General features: G+C 53.3%; 4 protein-coding genes across 4 annotated transcripts; 2 read left to right on the top strand and 2 right to left on the bottom strand.

The window, feature by feature from the left end:
* Nucleotides 1-2,629: 2,629 nt before the first annotated feature.
* On the top strand, nt 2,630-5,327 carry Triagg1_660 (uncharacterized protein; the record flags this gene model as incomplete). Its single annotated transcript, XM_062901606.1, has 3 exons — nt 2,630-4,551; nt 4,605-5,014; nt 5,086-5,327. The coding sequence occupies 3 exons, from the start codon at nt 2,630-2,632 to the stop codon at nt 5,325-5,327; spliced, it is 2,574 nt and encodes an 857-aa protein (XP_062761010.1).
* A 942-nt stretch (nt 5,328-6,269) lies between these two features.
* On the bottom strand, nt 6,270-8,086 carry Triagg1_659 (uncharacterized protein; the record flags this gene model as incomplete). The annotated part of the gene is made up of 4 exons (XM_062901595.1): nt 6,270-6,697; nt 6,766-7,804; nt 7,863-7,962; nt 8,034-8,086. 4 exons carry the CDS (start codon nt 8,084-8,086, stop codon nt 6,270-6,272), a joined length of 1,620 nt encoding a protein of 539 aa, XP_062761009.1.
* A 1,867-nt stretch (nt 8,087-9,953) lies between these two features.
* Triagg1_658 (uncharacterized protein) lies at nt 9,954-11,222 on the bottom strand (the record flags this gene model as incomplete). The annotated part of the gene is made up of 1 exon (XM_062901584.1): nt 9,954-11,222. The coding sequence occupies one exon, from the start codon at nt 11,220-11,222 to the stop codon at nt 9,954-9,956; it is 1,269 nt and encodes a 422-aa protein (XP_062761008.1).
* A 1,654-nt stretch (nt 11,223-12,876) lies between these two features.
* On the top strand, nt 12,877-13,582 carry Triagg1_657 (uncharacterized protein; the record flags this gene model as incomplete). The annotated part of the gene is made up of 3 exons (XM_062901573.1): nt 12,877-12,905; nt 12,964-13,340; nt 13,464-13,582. 3 exons carry the CDS (start codon nt 12,877-12,879, stop codon nt 13,580-13,582), a joined length of 525 nt encoding a protein of 174 aa, XP_062761007.1.
* Nucleotides 13,583-15,594: the final 2,012 nt, after the last annotated feature.

Here is a 15,594-nt window from a genome sequence, read left to right as displayed (position 1 = left end):
CCCCCCCCCCCCGCCGCCGCCCCCGCCCCCCGCCCCCCCGCGGCGTTGTCGTGATTCATGAAGTGAGCAAATGGTGTCAACGATGATGAACCTCTCTCTCTACTGTACTCGTGCTGCTTCATAGGCCACTCTCACCAAACGCTTCAGGTGAATTAATGATTGAGCCGGATGCCATGTGTCGCCGTCGAGTGTGGATGAAGACGAAGATAGCAGAAAAAAGCTCCGAAACATCCAATTCGCAAACGCAGACGCCAGCAACCGTTTCACCGTTGCGTCCTTCCAAACTGCCAAATGCTTCTAGCGTTGGCTAGCCCTCCAGCCGCGGCCAATCTCGCTCGTCCAAGTGTTCGTGCATCAAAAGGGCCTGCGCTCAGGTCCATCCATTCCAACGGCTTGGCTTGATGTTTGCCAATCGGCTTGCGCACCGTTGACTGGCTGCTACAGCATCACTGCGATCAGCCGTTGGGTAGCAATAGCATGGAACAGTAACTGACAGACTGCACTGCTGCTGCATGCACTGCGCTTCTGCCCCCGGCGGGCGCGTGTGCAGGACCACGAGACGGAACAAACGATTGATTGGAAACGACCTGAAGCTGTTTGTGTGCATGTGCATGTGCGTGTGCATGCATCCGCCCGAGCCTGTAATTTCAGGGCATGCAGGGCATCTGCGCACTGCGCCACTCGCTTCCCTCAGCAAAGAGTGAGATCAATTAATACCGCAGTTGAGTGGCAGCGAATTAGGTTGAATTGAATTGATCCGAGCTCAACCTGAAGCTGTTTGTCCCGGATTCTTCATTCCATTGCCTCGACATTGACCGTAGTTAATTACAGCGCCCGCCTAATAATGCAAGCAAACGGTAGTCAGGCACCGTTTCCCGGAGGAGCCTCTCCAGCGCCCGGAACCACCGCGGTGCCTGAAATCTTAGTAGTCCAACAGCTAGCAGCCCGTAGAGTTCATGCTAGACACCGATCTGGTTACCTCACCCCGTCAACTCTGCGACCGCGTCGATCGCGATGGCTTCAACTCCAGCCAGCCAGCCAGCCAGCCAGCGCCCGCCCTCTGAGGCTCCATTCCGCTGCGCACATTTTGCTCAATTGAATTGCTTGTTTATCTTCTCTCGGTCTCATGTACTCGTACCTACTGTACTGCACGTCTTATCGCGCCGCTGGAGTCGCTAGAAGCCCGGACCTGCATCTCCCTGCAGGTGGCCCAGCTAGCGGCGCTTCTGCTTCTGCTTGACTCCAAAAGGGCAACCCCTGCATCTGCGTCTGGCCATCCGTCGAACCTGGCCTGCCGGGAGCCACTCTTTTCACTTCTGCTAGACACAGTCAGCGACAAAACGGAGGGAGACGGATCGAGAGAAGCCACAGAAGGCATGGATGTCCACGGAGCTGAAGCCACGCGTAGGCGGTCAAGGACGGTCGAGACAACCTGGCAACGCCCCATCGCGATGCTGGGGATCCCATGTACAGCACCCGTACCTGAGAGCCGAACTGAATTGGCAAGCGGGCGGCTCGAATAAACAGAAACAGAAACAAGACCAAACTGAACTGAACTGAACTCAAACCGAGTCGCATGATCCATCTACGACAAGAGACTCGGTCAGCGTGTCTCGACATGCTCCCAACCATCATCGTCGCCCTCCTTGCATGATTGCTTCAAAAACAAAAACAAAACAAAAAAAAACTCTCTAGACGAGTGCCCGTGGCACAAACTCTGCGGGCCAAAGCTCCAGTTGCGGACTCTCGTCCATCCCCATCCCATCCCCATCCCCGGGCGCTGCGGCCAGGCCAGGCTACTACCTACTGTTCCTCTGCTCGTACTTGGACTGGACGCTACGGACCTCCCCTTTTTCATGGGCCTCCCCCCCGGGCCGCATCTTGTGCCCCGTCAACCGCCTTGTCGGCTCTCTTTCGCTCTTTCGCAATCCTCCACACGCTCGTTTTCCCGTCTGTCGCTCTCTCGAATCGCTGACCGTTACGCTCTTTTCTGCCCTATCCATACTCGGATTGCGCACGCCTTGGCTGGCATTGTTGTGCTTCGTCTTTGCCGCCTAACCGCCGCGACAGTTCCTTGAGGATCCTACGAACAATCGCCCTCGGTACATGTCCTTTTTCATTTCTAATTCTTCCAGTCGCTACTTCGGACTAGTCCGTAAATTCTTCTTCAGCTCGCCTGCGACTCTCTCACAGGCGCGCTGCTAATTTTTTCTGGTTACACTTTTTCGATTCTCACGGGTTTTATTTTCATCTGCTTGCCAACATTATAGCCGCCGACCCTTTTGACGCGACCAATCAGTTTCTGCTTCTTCTTCCCCCTCTTCATATTTGCTTTCAAATACCCCCCTCGTGCTCCGGTACTTCTTGTTTCTGTGCGAGACTGTCCGTCCAACCCGAATTGGCATGACCAGCAGCCTGATCGGCTCGCACCACACGACGAATCGAAGCCCTCGGACGTAATATCGAGTATCCTACGGCCTCGCCACCTCCGCACCAAGCGATTCACTGGCTCTGCGCATCCTCACGCCCTGCAAGACCCAATTTCATCCACAGCCGCGCCGACTTCTCGCCATCTCTAAATTAGTTGGGCAAATGTTATGAGACGGCTCTCCTGTTTAGTGAGAAGAGGATGTCCGAATCGCCCGATTCCGAACGGTCCTCGGAAGGGCGTTCGTCTCCAAACGAGAAACTTCAGATTCGGCTTGTGCCGTATCAACCGCCCCGGCTCAGCGGCGGTTCCGAGCTCTTCAACCCGAATGCCTCCATCGGCTCGAACCTGGACAATGTCGAAATCCATTCTGCGGACTATTCGCCCGCCACCGCAAGCCCTCCTTCTTCGGCCTCGACCATCGCCGGTCCGTCTCGCGCCTCAGCTGGCAAGCGACGGAGTTCAAGTATTGGCCCAAATGAAATCCTCGATACCGGTTCATCTGCTATCGAGGCGGCCCCTCGGGGGAGATATCGATCTCAATCTCTGTCGCAATCATTGAAAACCCTGACGTCGCCGCCATCCCCAGAACTCCCACCTGACGCCGCTGCCAATATTGCTGCTGCTACCGCTGCTGCTGCTGCGACATCCCCAGTCCAACGTCGCCCCAAGAGATTCATCGACATCAACCTTAATTCTGACAACAAGACCTTCTCCCTCGTCCCCCTTAACTCCGTTCGGGCCTCCCGGACCAACTCCGTTGTTTCTACTCGCACCGACTCAAACCCGCATTACTCTGTCGCCTCCAGTTCCTCTTATATGCAGAATTCTTCAAGCATCTTTAGCGAAGATCGCCCCAGCTCGGCCTTGACGACACTGGCAGAGGATAGCGCCTCTGTGACCGCATCATCCCTCGGTCCCTCAATCCCCGAAGAAGATGATGACTCCATGTCCCCTTGGAACTACAACCTTGTTGGTGGACTGCGCAAGGTTCAGAGTCAGCTCAGCGATGCCACCGAAACTACCCCCACCCAACTGCCTCCATTCCTGGAGGAAGATCCCGTCGCCTCGGGCAAGATTGCGGTGGAGGAAGAGCGCATCGCTGCGTTTACGCTGAATAGCAAGAAATCATTCCAGTCCAACAAAACCGGCAATACCGTGTCGGATCGCACGAATTACAAGACGTATGCGCAAAGCTCTTCTGGCCCGGACACTGTTCGTGGCTCCATGGCATCGGACTTCGACACCTCTTCGCTTTTCCCCGGCGGACCCAACTACGTCGTTTATGACGGCGCGTCAACATCTGACCAATCCCGGGCGCACTCGGATTCGGAAGTGAGGGAGACGCCCAACTATGTTGTCCACGGACACCGACGTACGCAGTCGGACGGGACGGACATCTCTCATGCGCCGTCCGAATACTCGAACAACAGCATGGTGGTGGCTCCTTTACGGCCCATGAGATCAGGCCGTCTCTACTCTAGCTCGACGATTCCTAGCACTCGATCGCTCGAGCACCTGAGGACCGGGTCCTTGACATCGGTTTCCAGCTCCAGACTCAACCGGGAGGCTGAGTCCAATGCTCCAGCGGGCATGTCCACACAGGTCGATTTAGAAGGGCGACATTCGCGATCCCAGTCCAGTGCCAGCCAAGTTCACCGCAGAAATACGTCTCGAACGCAGCCATGGGGTACTGCTCTGTCCACAGTCATGTCAGAGAGCGAACGGAGTGACCCGTCGACTCGGTCCATCTCTCGACTGTCTGGCAATGCTCGCAGCAGCGTCTTTACGCTCAACCAGCTCAGGCAGACAGGAAGCTTCTCCACCTTTGGTCTGGAGGAGACTTTGGCCATGGCGTCCCATTCTCGAAACGGCTCTGTAGACCGACCTCAACCAGTTTACGGCAGAGATACGCCATTCTCTACTGCTCGTCTAGTACGCGACCATGACGAGGATGGTGATGGTCTGGCAGACCTGGAGAGCATGAACCGCCTCCCCTCCCGCGCCCGCGGCCTAAGCATGGCTTCCGAGCACTCAGGGCCCAGAAATCACCGTTCCCGTTCCAGAAGCAATTCTCGAAACAACAGCATAAGCTACACGTCGGTCATTCCGGCCTGGGCCAGGTAAGCAGAGCCCGTAACCAGCCTCTGAAGTTTGGTGTATCTAACTTGAATAGGGTTTATTACGGGAGTGGAGAACGGCGCTTTTTGGCGGCGCAACCTTCCAACGAGTCCATGTTTTCGCAGTTCACCAGCAGCTTACACCGAGATTCGTCCCACAGCCGCTCCCCGAGCTATGAGGCGTACACTGGCGAGATCATCAACCCCCGTCGTCGGCCCCGAGAAATGCATCGCCGCGCCAGTGAATCCGATTCGATGGACATCCGCCCCAACCCCTATATGCCCGTCGATCACAGCGTCAAGAAGCAGACTTCGAGCGTCTGGTCACCGCATCTGCAAACCGATAGACGAGCCAGCCGATTTAGCATCTGGTCGCCTCCTTCGTTGGCCGAATCCGCCGACTATGGAATCTGGAAACGAAACCTCCAGCTTGTGCTGTTCGTTCTCGGCTTCATCTGTCCATTTAGTAAGTCCTCTTGAGCTGTACGGACACGCCGCGCTTTGGCTAACAGAAGACACCAATAGCTTGGATAATAGGCGCCATTCTGCCAATTCCTCCCAAGCTGGAGCGAGAAATGACAGAACAAGCCTACAGCACAGGCCATCTGGATATTCGAATGGAGGCACGCCAGCAGAGGCTATACATCAACGCGGAACGCCTTCATGAACGCGCCAGGTGGTGGAGAAGCGTCAACCGGCGCATGTCCATCATCGGCGCCCTCATCATCTGCCTCTGCGTCGTGCTGATTGCCGTCGGCGTGACGCAGTGGCATTCATGAACGGATTCTTTTGGGAGGGAGTTTTCACTACTGACTTGGAGAGATTTTCATCTTTGGACAAAAAGCGACAGACATACACTTTTGGGATATTTTAGCGATCATTTCTTTTTTTCTGATGGGACGACGACGACAACAATACTCTTTTTGGATAACTCGTTTCTGGACGGCGCCGTTTTTTCTCTCGGGGTTTCGGATTCATTTTTCACTTCGATTTTTTTTTAAACAACTCTTACGAGATTACGATTCACCATTCTTCCCGCACTTTACATTATTACAGTACAGACCATTATACAACAATGTGTGTACACACGCACAACACACGACTTTTTATGCGTAACGCAACACCCCTTTTTGACGTCTCTTTCGACATATTTATAAACACCTTTTTTTTTTTATATATACATAACTTTTTTAACAATCTGATGGGAGCATGAGATAGATACCTTATGTTGGGGGTCTTTGAATTTTTTTTTTCAATGGATGAATGGAGGATGGGAGGATGTTACATGCTGATATGTACGATGTATACGCATAGCCAAGGATTCGTGGGATGTTTTGAAAAAAAGACGAGTGTTGATGAATGCGTTTTGAAGAAGAAGAGGAGGAGGAAGAAAGACTAGATTTCACAAAAAGCAGATGAAATAAAACCACATTTACATTTTTACATCATGGACATGTTTCTTCTCTTAGTTATACAGACTGAACCTGTCAATCAAGTAATACACTAAACGCGAGAAATCCATAGCAAAGGTTACACTTTGTCTCTCAACATGTATCTCTCCCTCGCAAAATCTGCATGCTCCTCTAACCGTTCCCATGTAATGAAACATTTCCATCCCTAAGCCCACCCATTTGTCTATTGCTGGTTTCCATTATACTCAACACCCACTTGCGTACATTTCAAGTAAAAAATGCCCGACAAGAAATAAATAAATAAAAAAATCATCGCGTCTTCCGCTTCTGCAGCGCCGCAATCTCCGCCCTAAACTCGCTCACAGCCTCAGCAATGTCATCCTCAGGATCCTTCATGCCGAGAATCGGCTCCACGCCCGAAAGGCTCTCGCTGCTCGTCGAGCGCTTGAGCCGGGCGCTAGCCTTGCCCTGGCGACTCTCGAGCTTCTTCTTCAGCAGGGACTTTCCGGGCGACGCGAAGAAGGCGAGCGACGCCGTGGTCCAGACGAAGGCGTAAAAGTAGACGTGGGACCAGGCGCGGAAGGAGTCCTTGAAGCCCAGGACGAGGAAGGGCAGCGTGGTGAAGGAGAATGTCAGCTGGGTGACGAGGTAGGTGGCGAAGTCGTAGTACTTCTTCTTGGGCGTGGGGTTTCCGGTGATGGGGTCGAGGAAAAAGGGGCGAACGTGTCGGCGGAAGTCTATCACAGTCACGGTTTAATTTCATGAAGCAAATATTTCAGTCATAGAAACAAGGAGATCAGCTTACTCTTGGCCGACGTTTGGATCAGACTGGCCAGCATAAAGCTGAGGTAGTAGCCAGGGTAGAAGCCATGCCAAAAGGCACTGGTGACAAACGTCGTCATGCTGGCTCGGAAACCGGGCTTCTTGCCTCGGGGCGTCACCCGGAGGTAGATGTAGTTGCGCAGCCAGTTGTTGGTGTTCATGTTCCATCCAGCCAGATACGCTCGAGGATTCTGCGCCGTCTCGACAGTCCAGGGATCGACGTTTTGCAGGCGGTTCCACGAAACCTTTCCAGTGGCGGGATCGATGCCGTTGTAGCCCAAGCCGGCCAGGATACAGGCGCCCTCGGTCAGCGCCCACACGCCGTAAAACTTGAAGCGCGTCACCTGACTGGCCATGTGGATGAGGAAGACGCGGTGGAGGAACGATCGCTCGGTGAAGGACTCGTCGGTAACGTGGGTGTGGCTAAACTTGCCCGACAGGCCGACAAACAGGCCGATCCAGACGAGCCCGGTGAGGGCCTTCTTGGTGGCGGGGGTGCCGCTGCGAGGAATCTTGCGCTTCTTCCGCACGGGAGGCTTCTTGGCGGGATCGACCTGGGCGGGCACGTCGAACATGGAGGTGTCGATCCAGCGGCGATACTCGGCATAATCAAAGGCCGGCCCGGCGAACAGCGAGGGGAAGAAGAGCACGTAGGCAGTGTAGTCGACGAGCGGCGGGAGCTCCTTGAGGGCGCGGTTCTGCTGCAGCTCGGACAGCTGGTCGGTGGGCAGCTGGCCGTCGGCGACGTTCCAGCAAAAGGCCGAGAGCTTCATGATGAGCACCATCTGGGCGCCGGTGATGTCGACGACGTCGGGCGTGTTTGTGATCTGTCGCTGGATGTGGCTGACGGACATGTGGCCCATGACGAAGAAGAAGCCGATCCAGGGCATGTAGGGGCTGCCGCGCAGGAACTTTGCGATGGCGTAGGTGCCGCCCGCGCTGATGGCCAGGGTGAGGATGCCATCCCACAGGTCGAAGAGGCCGACGAGATAGAAGAGCGAGACGCTGTTGGCTCGTGGCGACTTTTGGTCAGCTCAGCTGAAAGGGGTGGAATCTTGACGTTCTGGCGGTTGGGTTTACCATATAATGAAGATGTTCTTTTGCAGCGGCTTCGAGTCCGGCAGACGCTTGAGGATGCCCGCCAACGGATACGACAGGAGGAACGAAAACGTCAACTTGACTGTTGGGAGAACGTAATGGTCAGAGTCGATGCAGAACGGAAGGGCATGTATCGGTCGAAGAGTCTCTTACGTTCGTCGGGAGAAGCAGCAAGCTTCGTCGCCAGCGCCTCGAAAGCTGAGCATTGCAAACACACACGCGTTAGCTAAAGGGACAGGACACAACCAGAAGAAGCAAGACCAAGATCAAACTCACGCCTGTGCAGAAATAACAGCATTGCTGCGTTATGCGACACCCGTCCCGATCAATAAAGATGCCCAGCAACAAAGTTGACAAAAAGAAGAGGAAGAAGCTCCAAGAGCGGGAAGATGGAGGGGTGCAACCCCAGCTGAATTTAAAAAAGGAAGAAAAAAAAGCGGGAAGCTACCCCAAGAAAAAAACAACAGGTCAACAAGCAAGATCTGAATCAAGATGACATACGGAGTACCCTGGCCAGAAACCAGACAGAAGAAAAGAATCAGAAAAAAAAGAAAGAAAAAGAGAGAGAGAAAATAATAAGGGTAATTCTAGGCATCTATACCAAGAAAAATCCGTTGAGCCAACAGCACGGCCCCCGATTTTTGTTCTTGTTTTGTTGAGCGCATCAAATGACGGAACGATGCATCTACTCGTACATTCTACACCGAATCCATGCACGCACATGCACATGCGCACACACACACACACCACGAGACATCATCATTCGCCAAACCAAAAAAAACACGTGCCAACCATTACAATATACAATGTACAATATACAATAAACAATCTCAAACCTAAAAAAAAAAATCAACAGTCAAAGAAATTGCATATGCAAAGCATCGCAATTCAGTAGCCTGAATTCAAAATGTTGATTTAAAGATTAAGATTATAATAAAGATAAAGATAAAGACGAAAAAGTAAAAACAAAACACAAAAGACAATGGCGGCCTGGGAATTGACTTTCAACAATGAGAGAAGAGAGTTTCATGGTTTTGCTTTTTTTCCAATTACATCACCGGCGACGCATCCCAATCCCACACCCCTCCGGCAAAATCTGCTGATCACCGCCTCATCCAGCCGTAGTTTGACAGATCAGCCCTGGCAAGCAGAAAAATCAAGGCACGGAATCCAGGGGAGAGAGTGAAACATGCATCTACACTTATACCTACTCCGTATACTTGCTTATTCCAGCTTTATAGTCTTTGCTAATCGCGCATCGGGGATGAAGCCGTCCACAACACCAACAGACATCACATGCACTCACTTGTCCAAAGAGACGCCGTTATAAGACATATCCAGAGTATCAATAACCTATCACTAGAGGTACAGCTGGTTTGTGTATATCAGAGAGCATGGCACGCCCCGCCAGCTTTGCTCTGCACGCACTTTTAGAAACCCGTCCGTCAAAGAGATTCCCATCCAACGCCGGTCATAAACCCACAAACACCACCATGATAGACAAGCCAAAGTATCGACGAGCCAAAACCCGCTCAGTCTCGAACAATGGCGCAAACCTTACTCCGAGAACGCCCCCATTGACTCCAGGTCAAAGCAACCGTGCAAAACCAAACGCCATTATGGGAAAAACACCGGCCCTCAGGACCGTGTGTAAAAAAACCCATCGCAACAGAATCCCTATCCGTAAAAAAAGACAAATAAACAAGGAGAATTACAATATAAAGAAGAGACCAAGAATTGGAAAAAGAAGAGAAGGAAGAAGAGAAGAAGAAAAGAAAAGAAAGGGAAAGAAAAAAAGAAAGAAACAAAGAAAGAAAGAAAAAGCTCCCACCCGTATAACGCCGCGCCAAATCCGTTTTGAGAGGCTCCGTCAAGGAGCACAGAAGTGTACATGAAGCCCTCACTTTGAACGCCAAAGCGAGGAGGTATATGAAAGGGCAACGGTAGCGCCCATCAAGACGAAGCAAAAGAGCATCTGACCTTAGGCGCTATTGTCAGTCATCATCCTAGGCATCATGGCTGTCATGGCAATACGCTACTCACCATGGCTTCCTCTGCATGGAACTACCATTATTAATGGTGAAAGTAGAACTCGTTGGTGGCACCATTATAACTGTTCCAGGGATAGTCTTCGCCGTTCTGTTGCTGCTCGTCTTGCTGCTCGTCTTGCGGGTGCGGTGATGGAAGCTGGTTCTGCCGCTGCTCGTCGGGCTGCGGCTGCTGCTGCAGTTGGTGATGAAACTGCTGCTGCTGCTGTTGTTGTTGATGATGATGTTGCTGCAACTGCATTTCATGCATCTGCTGCTGCTGCTGCTGCTGTTGGCGCTGCAGCAGCTGCTGGTGATGCATCTGGTGCTGTTGTTGTATCTGCTGGTGGTGCAATGCATCTTGTGGCAATTGACCTTGCTGAAGGTGATCGTGATATTGAAACGAATGGTGGCGATGGGCATAGCGTGCCTGAGCCTCCACTTGTGCTTCGACCTGAGCTTCAAAGTGATCGCGAGCCGGATGCTGCTGAAGGTAATCGTAGTCTGCTCTAGAGTAGGCAGGGGCGACAGCCATGGCCGACACCGGCAGGGCTTGAGACATCATGACTTGAGAGCCGTAGTCGGCAACATGGGCGTGCGGCGAGAAGTTGGCAACGTGGCTCAGGGGAAAGTATTGCGTGTTGACACCCATGAAGCCATTCTCTTCCTGTGAATACAAGGGAACATCATCCACAGGATTGCGGAAGTTCTGCGACATGACGAGCTCGGTGCGAGGCTTGATGTTTTGAAAGTACTCGGACTCGCTCGGGGTCACCAGAGCCTTGTTGTCGACGTCCTCTATGCTGTAGTAGCTGACCAGGTGGTGTGGCACGCCTTGATAGGTGATGCTGATGGTCTTCTTGACGAGACCCCTTTCCTTGAACAGGTAAGAGTCCACCAGAGAACCGACCAGCGACCTCTCTGGGTCCCGGGCGATGGCGGCTGGGTCTAGCACAGTCGAGTTGGACCGAGGAGTGGCCTTGTTGACGCCCTGGGAACCTCGTTTCCTCTTGAGGGCACGCTTCTTTTCACCGGGAGGAAAGGGCTTGTCTAGCTCGCGGTAGATGAGGAAGTTGCCGAGGATGCGACTTGGGCTCCAAGAGATGCCATCTGTCCAGCGCTTGATGCCCGAGGCGTGCTCTTCGTAGATGAAGATGTTGCCGCTCGAAATGAGCTCTTGACGTTCTCGGTCATGTGGGCGTCGAGGAACGTGGTTAATTTGACCCAGCAAGCAGGCTTCGAAGAGCAGAAGGGCATCCCAGGTGGTGGCTACATGGCCCTGGAACGTAGGGTTTAGGGGTGTTTGACTAGACATTGCAGCCGAAACTGATCTTTTTGATGGCTAGTCTGGAGGTTGTTGCTTTGTGTGTACAGCGTGTAAATTAAGCAGCGTGTGCCTATGCGAGGTAGATAGTGTTAGTGTCGGCACCGATGGCTATACACGAGACTGTCCATATGTCACGGATTGGCTTGATGCTCCCCAAGGGGCAAAGCGGACAATTGGAGGCAAGTTGGCAAGGGAGCGTGAGACGGGTTTGAATGCGTAACACGGATATGCCAGTGACGGTATAGGTTGTTGATGGAAGAAGAGATGGGCTGGTCGAGGGGCAAGAGAGGAAGTAGAGACGAGGTAGGATGGCTACCAGGAGAAGGAGAGGGAGAGAGATAAGAGAAGGTGAGAGCGAGAAGCAGAGAGATATATAATAGTGGGGGAGACAAGTAGAGGAGCAAGTAGTGTAGTGCAGAGTAGAGTAGAGTAGAGTACTAGGTAGAGCTACTACCAAGGTAGAGGAGGAGGAGGAGAGAGAGGAGAAGGAGGAGGAGAGAAGAGAAAGAAAAGTGGAGACGAGGGTGTGTGTACAAGCATGGCTGCACTGGAGTGTGTGCGGGAACTAAGTGGGGAGTGAGAAAGAAGAAGAGAAATCAAGACGTACCAGGCCAGGGTAGGATCGCGGGCCAAAGCTATCGTATCGTATCGGACAAGAGTCGGATGTCAAACGCCGGCAAGGGACGAGTAGGGCTGCCGATTTCGATTCGCTGATGACGGACGCTGACTCGAGCAACGAGAGTAGGTTGAAGTAGGGTTGAGTAGGGTTAAGTTTTCGGCTTTGGTTGACGTTGACGTCCCCGGGGTTAAACTTGGGGGAGCGGGAGTGGTGAAGCGGAAGCCGTCTGGTGGAAAGCTTGAGAATAGACAGACGGATCGGCGTCACGGCCGAAGTGTAGAGGGGGGATATCACGACCAAAATCAGATCCGGGGCACAGAACCGGAGCTGACGCTGACACTGAAGCAGAAACTTGATGCTGAAGCAAAGCAGTTGACAAGTAAAGGGCGCGGCTGCAATCAGTGGAAGCTGGAAGTGAAGGTGAGGGCGGAAGCGGAAGTAGGAAAGGTAGGGTGTAGGATGAGAGTTGTAGATTGTGCGAGGAAAAGGAAACGAGAAGAGGCGGCCACGATCGAATCTATATAGGCCCAGGAAGAGGTATCAGAGACGAAAGAGCCAGAGCCGTAGGAAATGATCCGCAGAAATGGATCCGTAGAAAAGATGGATAAAATAAGAAAAGAAGCGATAAGAGGGACCCTGTGATCCAGCAAATTGCCAATGAGTTCGTCACAGACCCAGCGTGAGGCGGCGGTGGCTTTTTTTTTTTATCTTTTTTGTTGTTGTTGTTGGTAGCGCAATCTCTGGGCACCGCAGCTCTTGAAAAAAAAAAACGCCCAATTGCTCAAAGAGCGGAGAGATTTCCTAGGTACAACCGCTGGGACGATGCAAAAGAATCCGATGTTGCAAAAAAGAGAGGGAGAATGAGGCCGAAGAAGAGGGGCGTTGAGTTGCTTCGAGAGCTGGGGGCCCCACCGAGGCCGCAGTTAGCAGGCAGGTACAGATGAGCTGGTTGTCGGAGGGTGTGTACCGGCGGCCAGGGCGGAGGGAGGGCAGGCGGCCAGGTACCGGCACCTGCGCGTCTACATGCGGCATACCTCGATTGCTGGGCCAAGGTACCTTGGGTGGGAGAAGCAAAGGTGTACTCGGGCTTGGGCTTGTAATCGCATGTAGACTCGCAGAGCAACGTGCGAGTTACGGTACAGTAACGTCCAGCAACAGCGGACGCCCTGGATGTGGTGCGGGTGGGGCCAGCAAGCCGTGGCTTGAGCGAGACCGATTTGGACCCAATGCGGCTGCGACCCAGGGAGCGACAAGGCCCAGCGCTGGCCGCGAGGTAGGCGGTACGCCGCTGGTGCGGGCGACCCGGGCACAGGCCGGCGTAGCGCCTACCGCAGGGCCAGCGCCGGGCCAGGTACCTGCACAGTGCCGACTGAGGCAGCGCGGCGACGACGTACCTGGAGTAGCGCGAGCAGCCGGATCGCTGGCAACCAGGTCAGCACAGCTAGCACCAAGTGCGCGCGCCAGTAGCACCGATGCGGTGCGTGCGTGTGCGTGTGTGTGAGTGAGTATGTGTGTGTCTATGCGTGGTGGTTGCGTTGTGATTCTCTTCTGTTCAATGATACTAGTAATTCTCCTTGATTTTGACTGATTACATGTAACTAAATGCTAAGTCATCTCATCTTTTGGTTACGGTCCAGCCCAGCCCAGCACGGTACGGGGCAAAGCGCAGCAACGGAGCGGTACCTCCATCCTCCGCGCATCGACCACTGCAACTGCAGCAGCTGCTTAGCGCGGGCCCCCGGAGGGTGCTTGGGCCCCATTTCCCGCAACTGCCGACAGCAGGGTCAAGGGCCCTTTTTACCAGCAGTCTGGGCTATTAGCCGGGGACAAGGTGCTTTGCGCTTGCACTCCCAGTTTGTCTCCTCAACTCTGATACTGCACCGTCATTGCATAGCGGCAGCTGGATGACAGCGAATTATTCGAGAACAACGGCCACCAAAGTCAAGCAAAGCCAGTGGCAGAACAAAGTCAATGGCATTCTTCCCAATTGGACTCGACAAGCTTTTTCTTGCATTGCATTTTGACAGCGTTCAGCACAGTGTCGTATACAGTGCCGTATACAGTACGCCATCAAATCCATTGGCATCATTACATTGAAGTAACCTGTATATAGTACCCAGGAATCGTCCTTGTACTCGGGTCTGTGCTCCGTAGCGTCGGACCCGCTGTGCAAAGGAGATCTGGGCCGATTGCCTACCATGCCAATCGGCGCCACTCTTGTGACTACAAAATCCGAGCGAGATACAAAAAAAGAGTAACGAATCAGATAAAATGAAACGATGAAGAAAGAATCCTCCAAGTAGGCTGTGCTGGCCAGAGAGCGCAATTCCGCCAGAGCGCAGTCGAGAATGCCCCTCTTCATATCGCACGTCGTTAGGCGCGAGTAACAAAAAACACACTTACTACACAAAAAAAGGGAGGGGAAAGAAATGAGGCGGCCGAAGGAGAGACGACACAAGGTGGGCGCATAAAAGTGGGCGGAAGAGAAGAGAGAGAGGGGGGTGCCCTTTCGAGGCGATGCTACTGTACCTCGCCCGTTGTACTAGCAGCCCAAGTGCTGAGTGCCAAGTGACTTGGAAGTACTCCATACTCGTACACCAACCAGCCAACAGGATGCCATGACATAAGGCAAAGCAGAGCAGATGGATGACATTGAACAAGATGCGGCTGGTTCTGGTCAAGCCAAGCCCACACAAAAACGAGGCTGGAAAAAGCGCCGCTCAGCGTCATCTCGCAACGTCGACGTGTGCGGTCCCGAATCACGTTTCCCCTCTCCGTCGTTGCAAAAAGAAAAAGCCGTGGTTTTTGAAGATCCATTCTTGGAACTAGCAATCGGGCTGTGCTGCGCGTGAGGGCATCTCGATGCAATCAATGGGTTCCGATTACGGGTGGTGTTGATGATACCTGTTGCAAGTGCAAGTGCAAGTACAAGTATATCGGGGAAGAGGAGAGAGGACTCGCGAGAGAGACTTGCTCAGATGCACAAGCATGACAATGCATTGGTTCCGTATGGTCCAGCCAATGCCAGTTTACCTAATGACACGAGACACGCTGCTAACGGCCAAGCACATCTGCAGCTCTAATTTCATCCTGCCGCGGATAAAGGCCAGGCCAGGCCAACAACGAGACGAGACAGACAGACAGACAGAGCGCAACTAGCACGCTTCGTATAGTACCGGCATAAGGGCCGCGCTGGGCCAACGCTCCCTCGTCTCGTCTCGTCTCCCTCTTCCCTCCCTACGCTTCTTTCCTGCTGGCCTGGGGCGCTACTTTTGCTGCTAGGATGCCCGCGAGCGTGGCCGCGGCTTTGCCCAAAGCCAGCCAAGGCCCCTCCCCAAGCTTGGTGGAGGCGCCTAAAAAAGGTGAGGCACCGAACTTGCTGCTCCCGCAACCAGCCGTTTCCGCGCTGGAGGGGAGGGGCTGCGGCCGTCCAGGTTGAACCCGGCTGGCCTTTTTGGGGGGGAAGTTGGAAAAATGATGGCACTACTGTACGAGTACAACTGGGCTTTGTTAGCAGGACAGCAAGTACGAGTATACTGGACACCCGAAACTGTTGACTGTTGCGGCAGAGGTTGGTTGGCGGTGCCCCCGTCTACTGCGACCTCACCACGCCTTTACGGCATTGATTTTTATCGCCTCGAATCGGTATCGGGTCGTGCTACTGCTGCGATGAGATGCTGGTGGTTTTTTTTTTCTTTGGTGTTTTTGTGAGAGAAAACTGAGCCTTGATACCACACGACG

Source organism: Trichoderma aggressivum (genome assembly GCF_033847375.1).
Source record: "Trichoderma aggressivum f. europaeum strain CBS 100526 chromosome Unknown scaffold_001, whole genome shotgun sequence".
Lineage (NCBI taxonomy): Eukaryota > Fungi > Ascomycota > Sordariomycetes > Hypocreales > Hypocreaceae > Trichoderma > Trichoderma aggressivum.
Note: the sequence above shows the minus strand (reverse complement) of the source record. Positions and strands in the feature narration are given on the sequence as shown.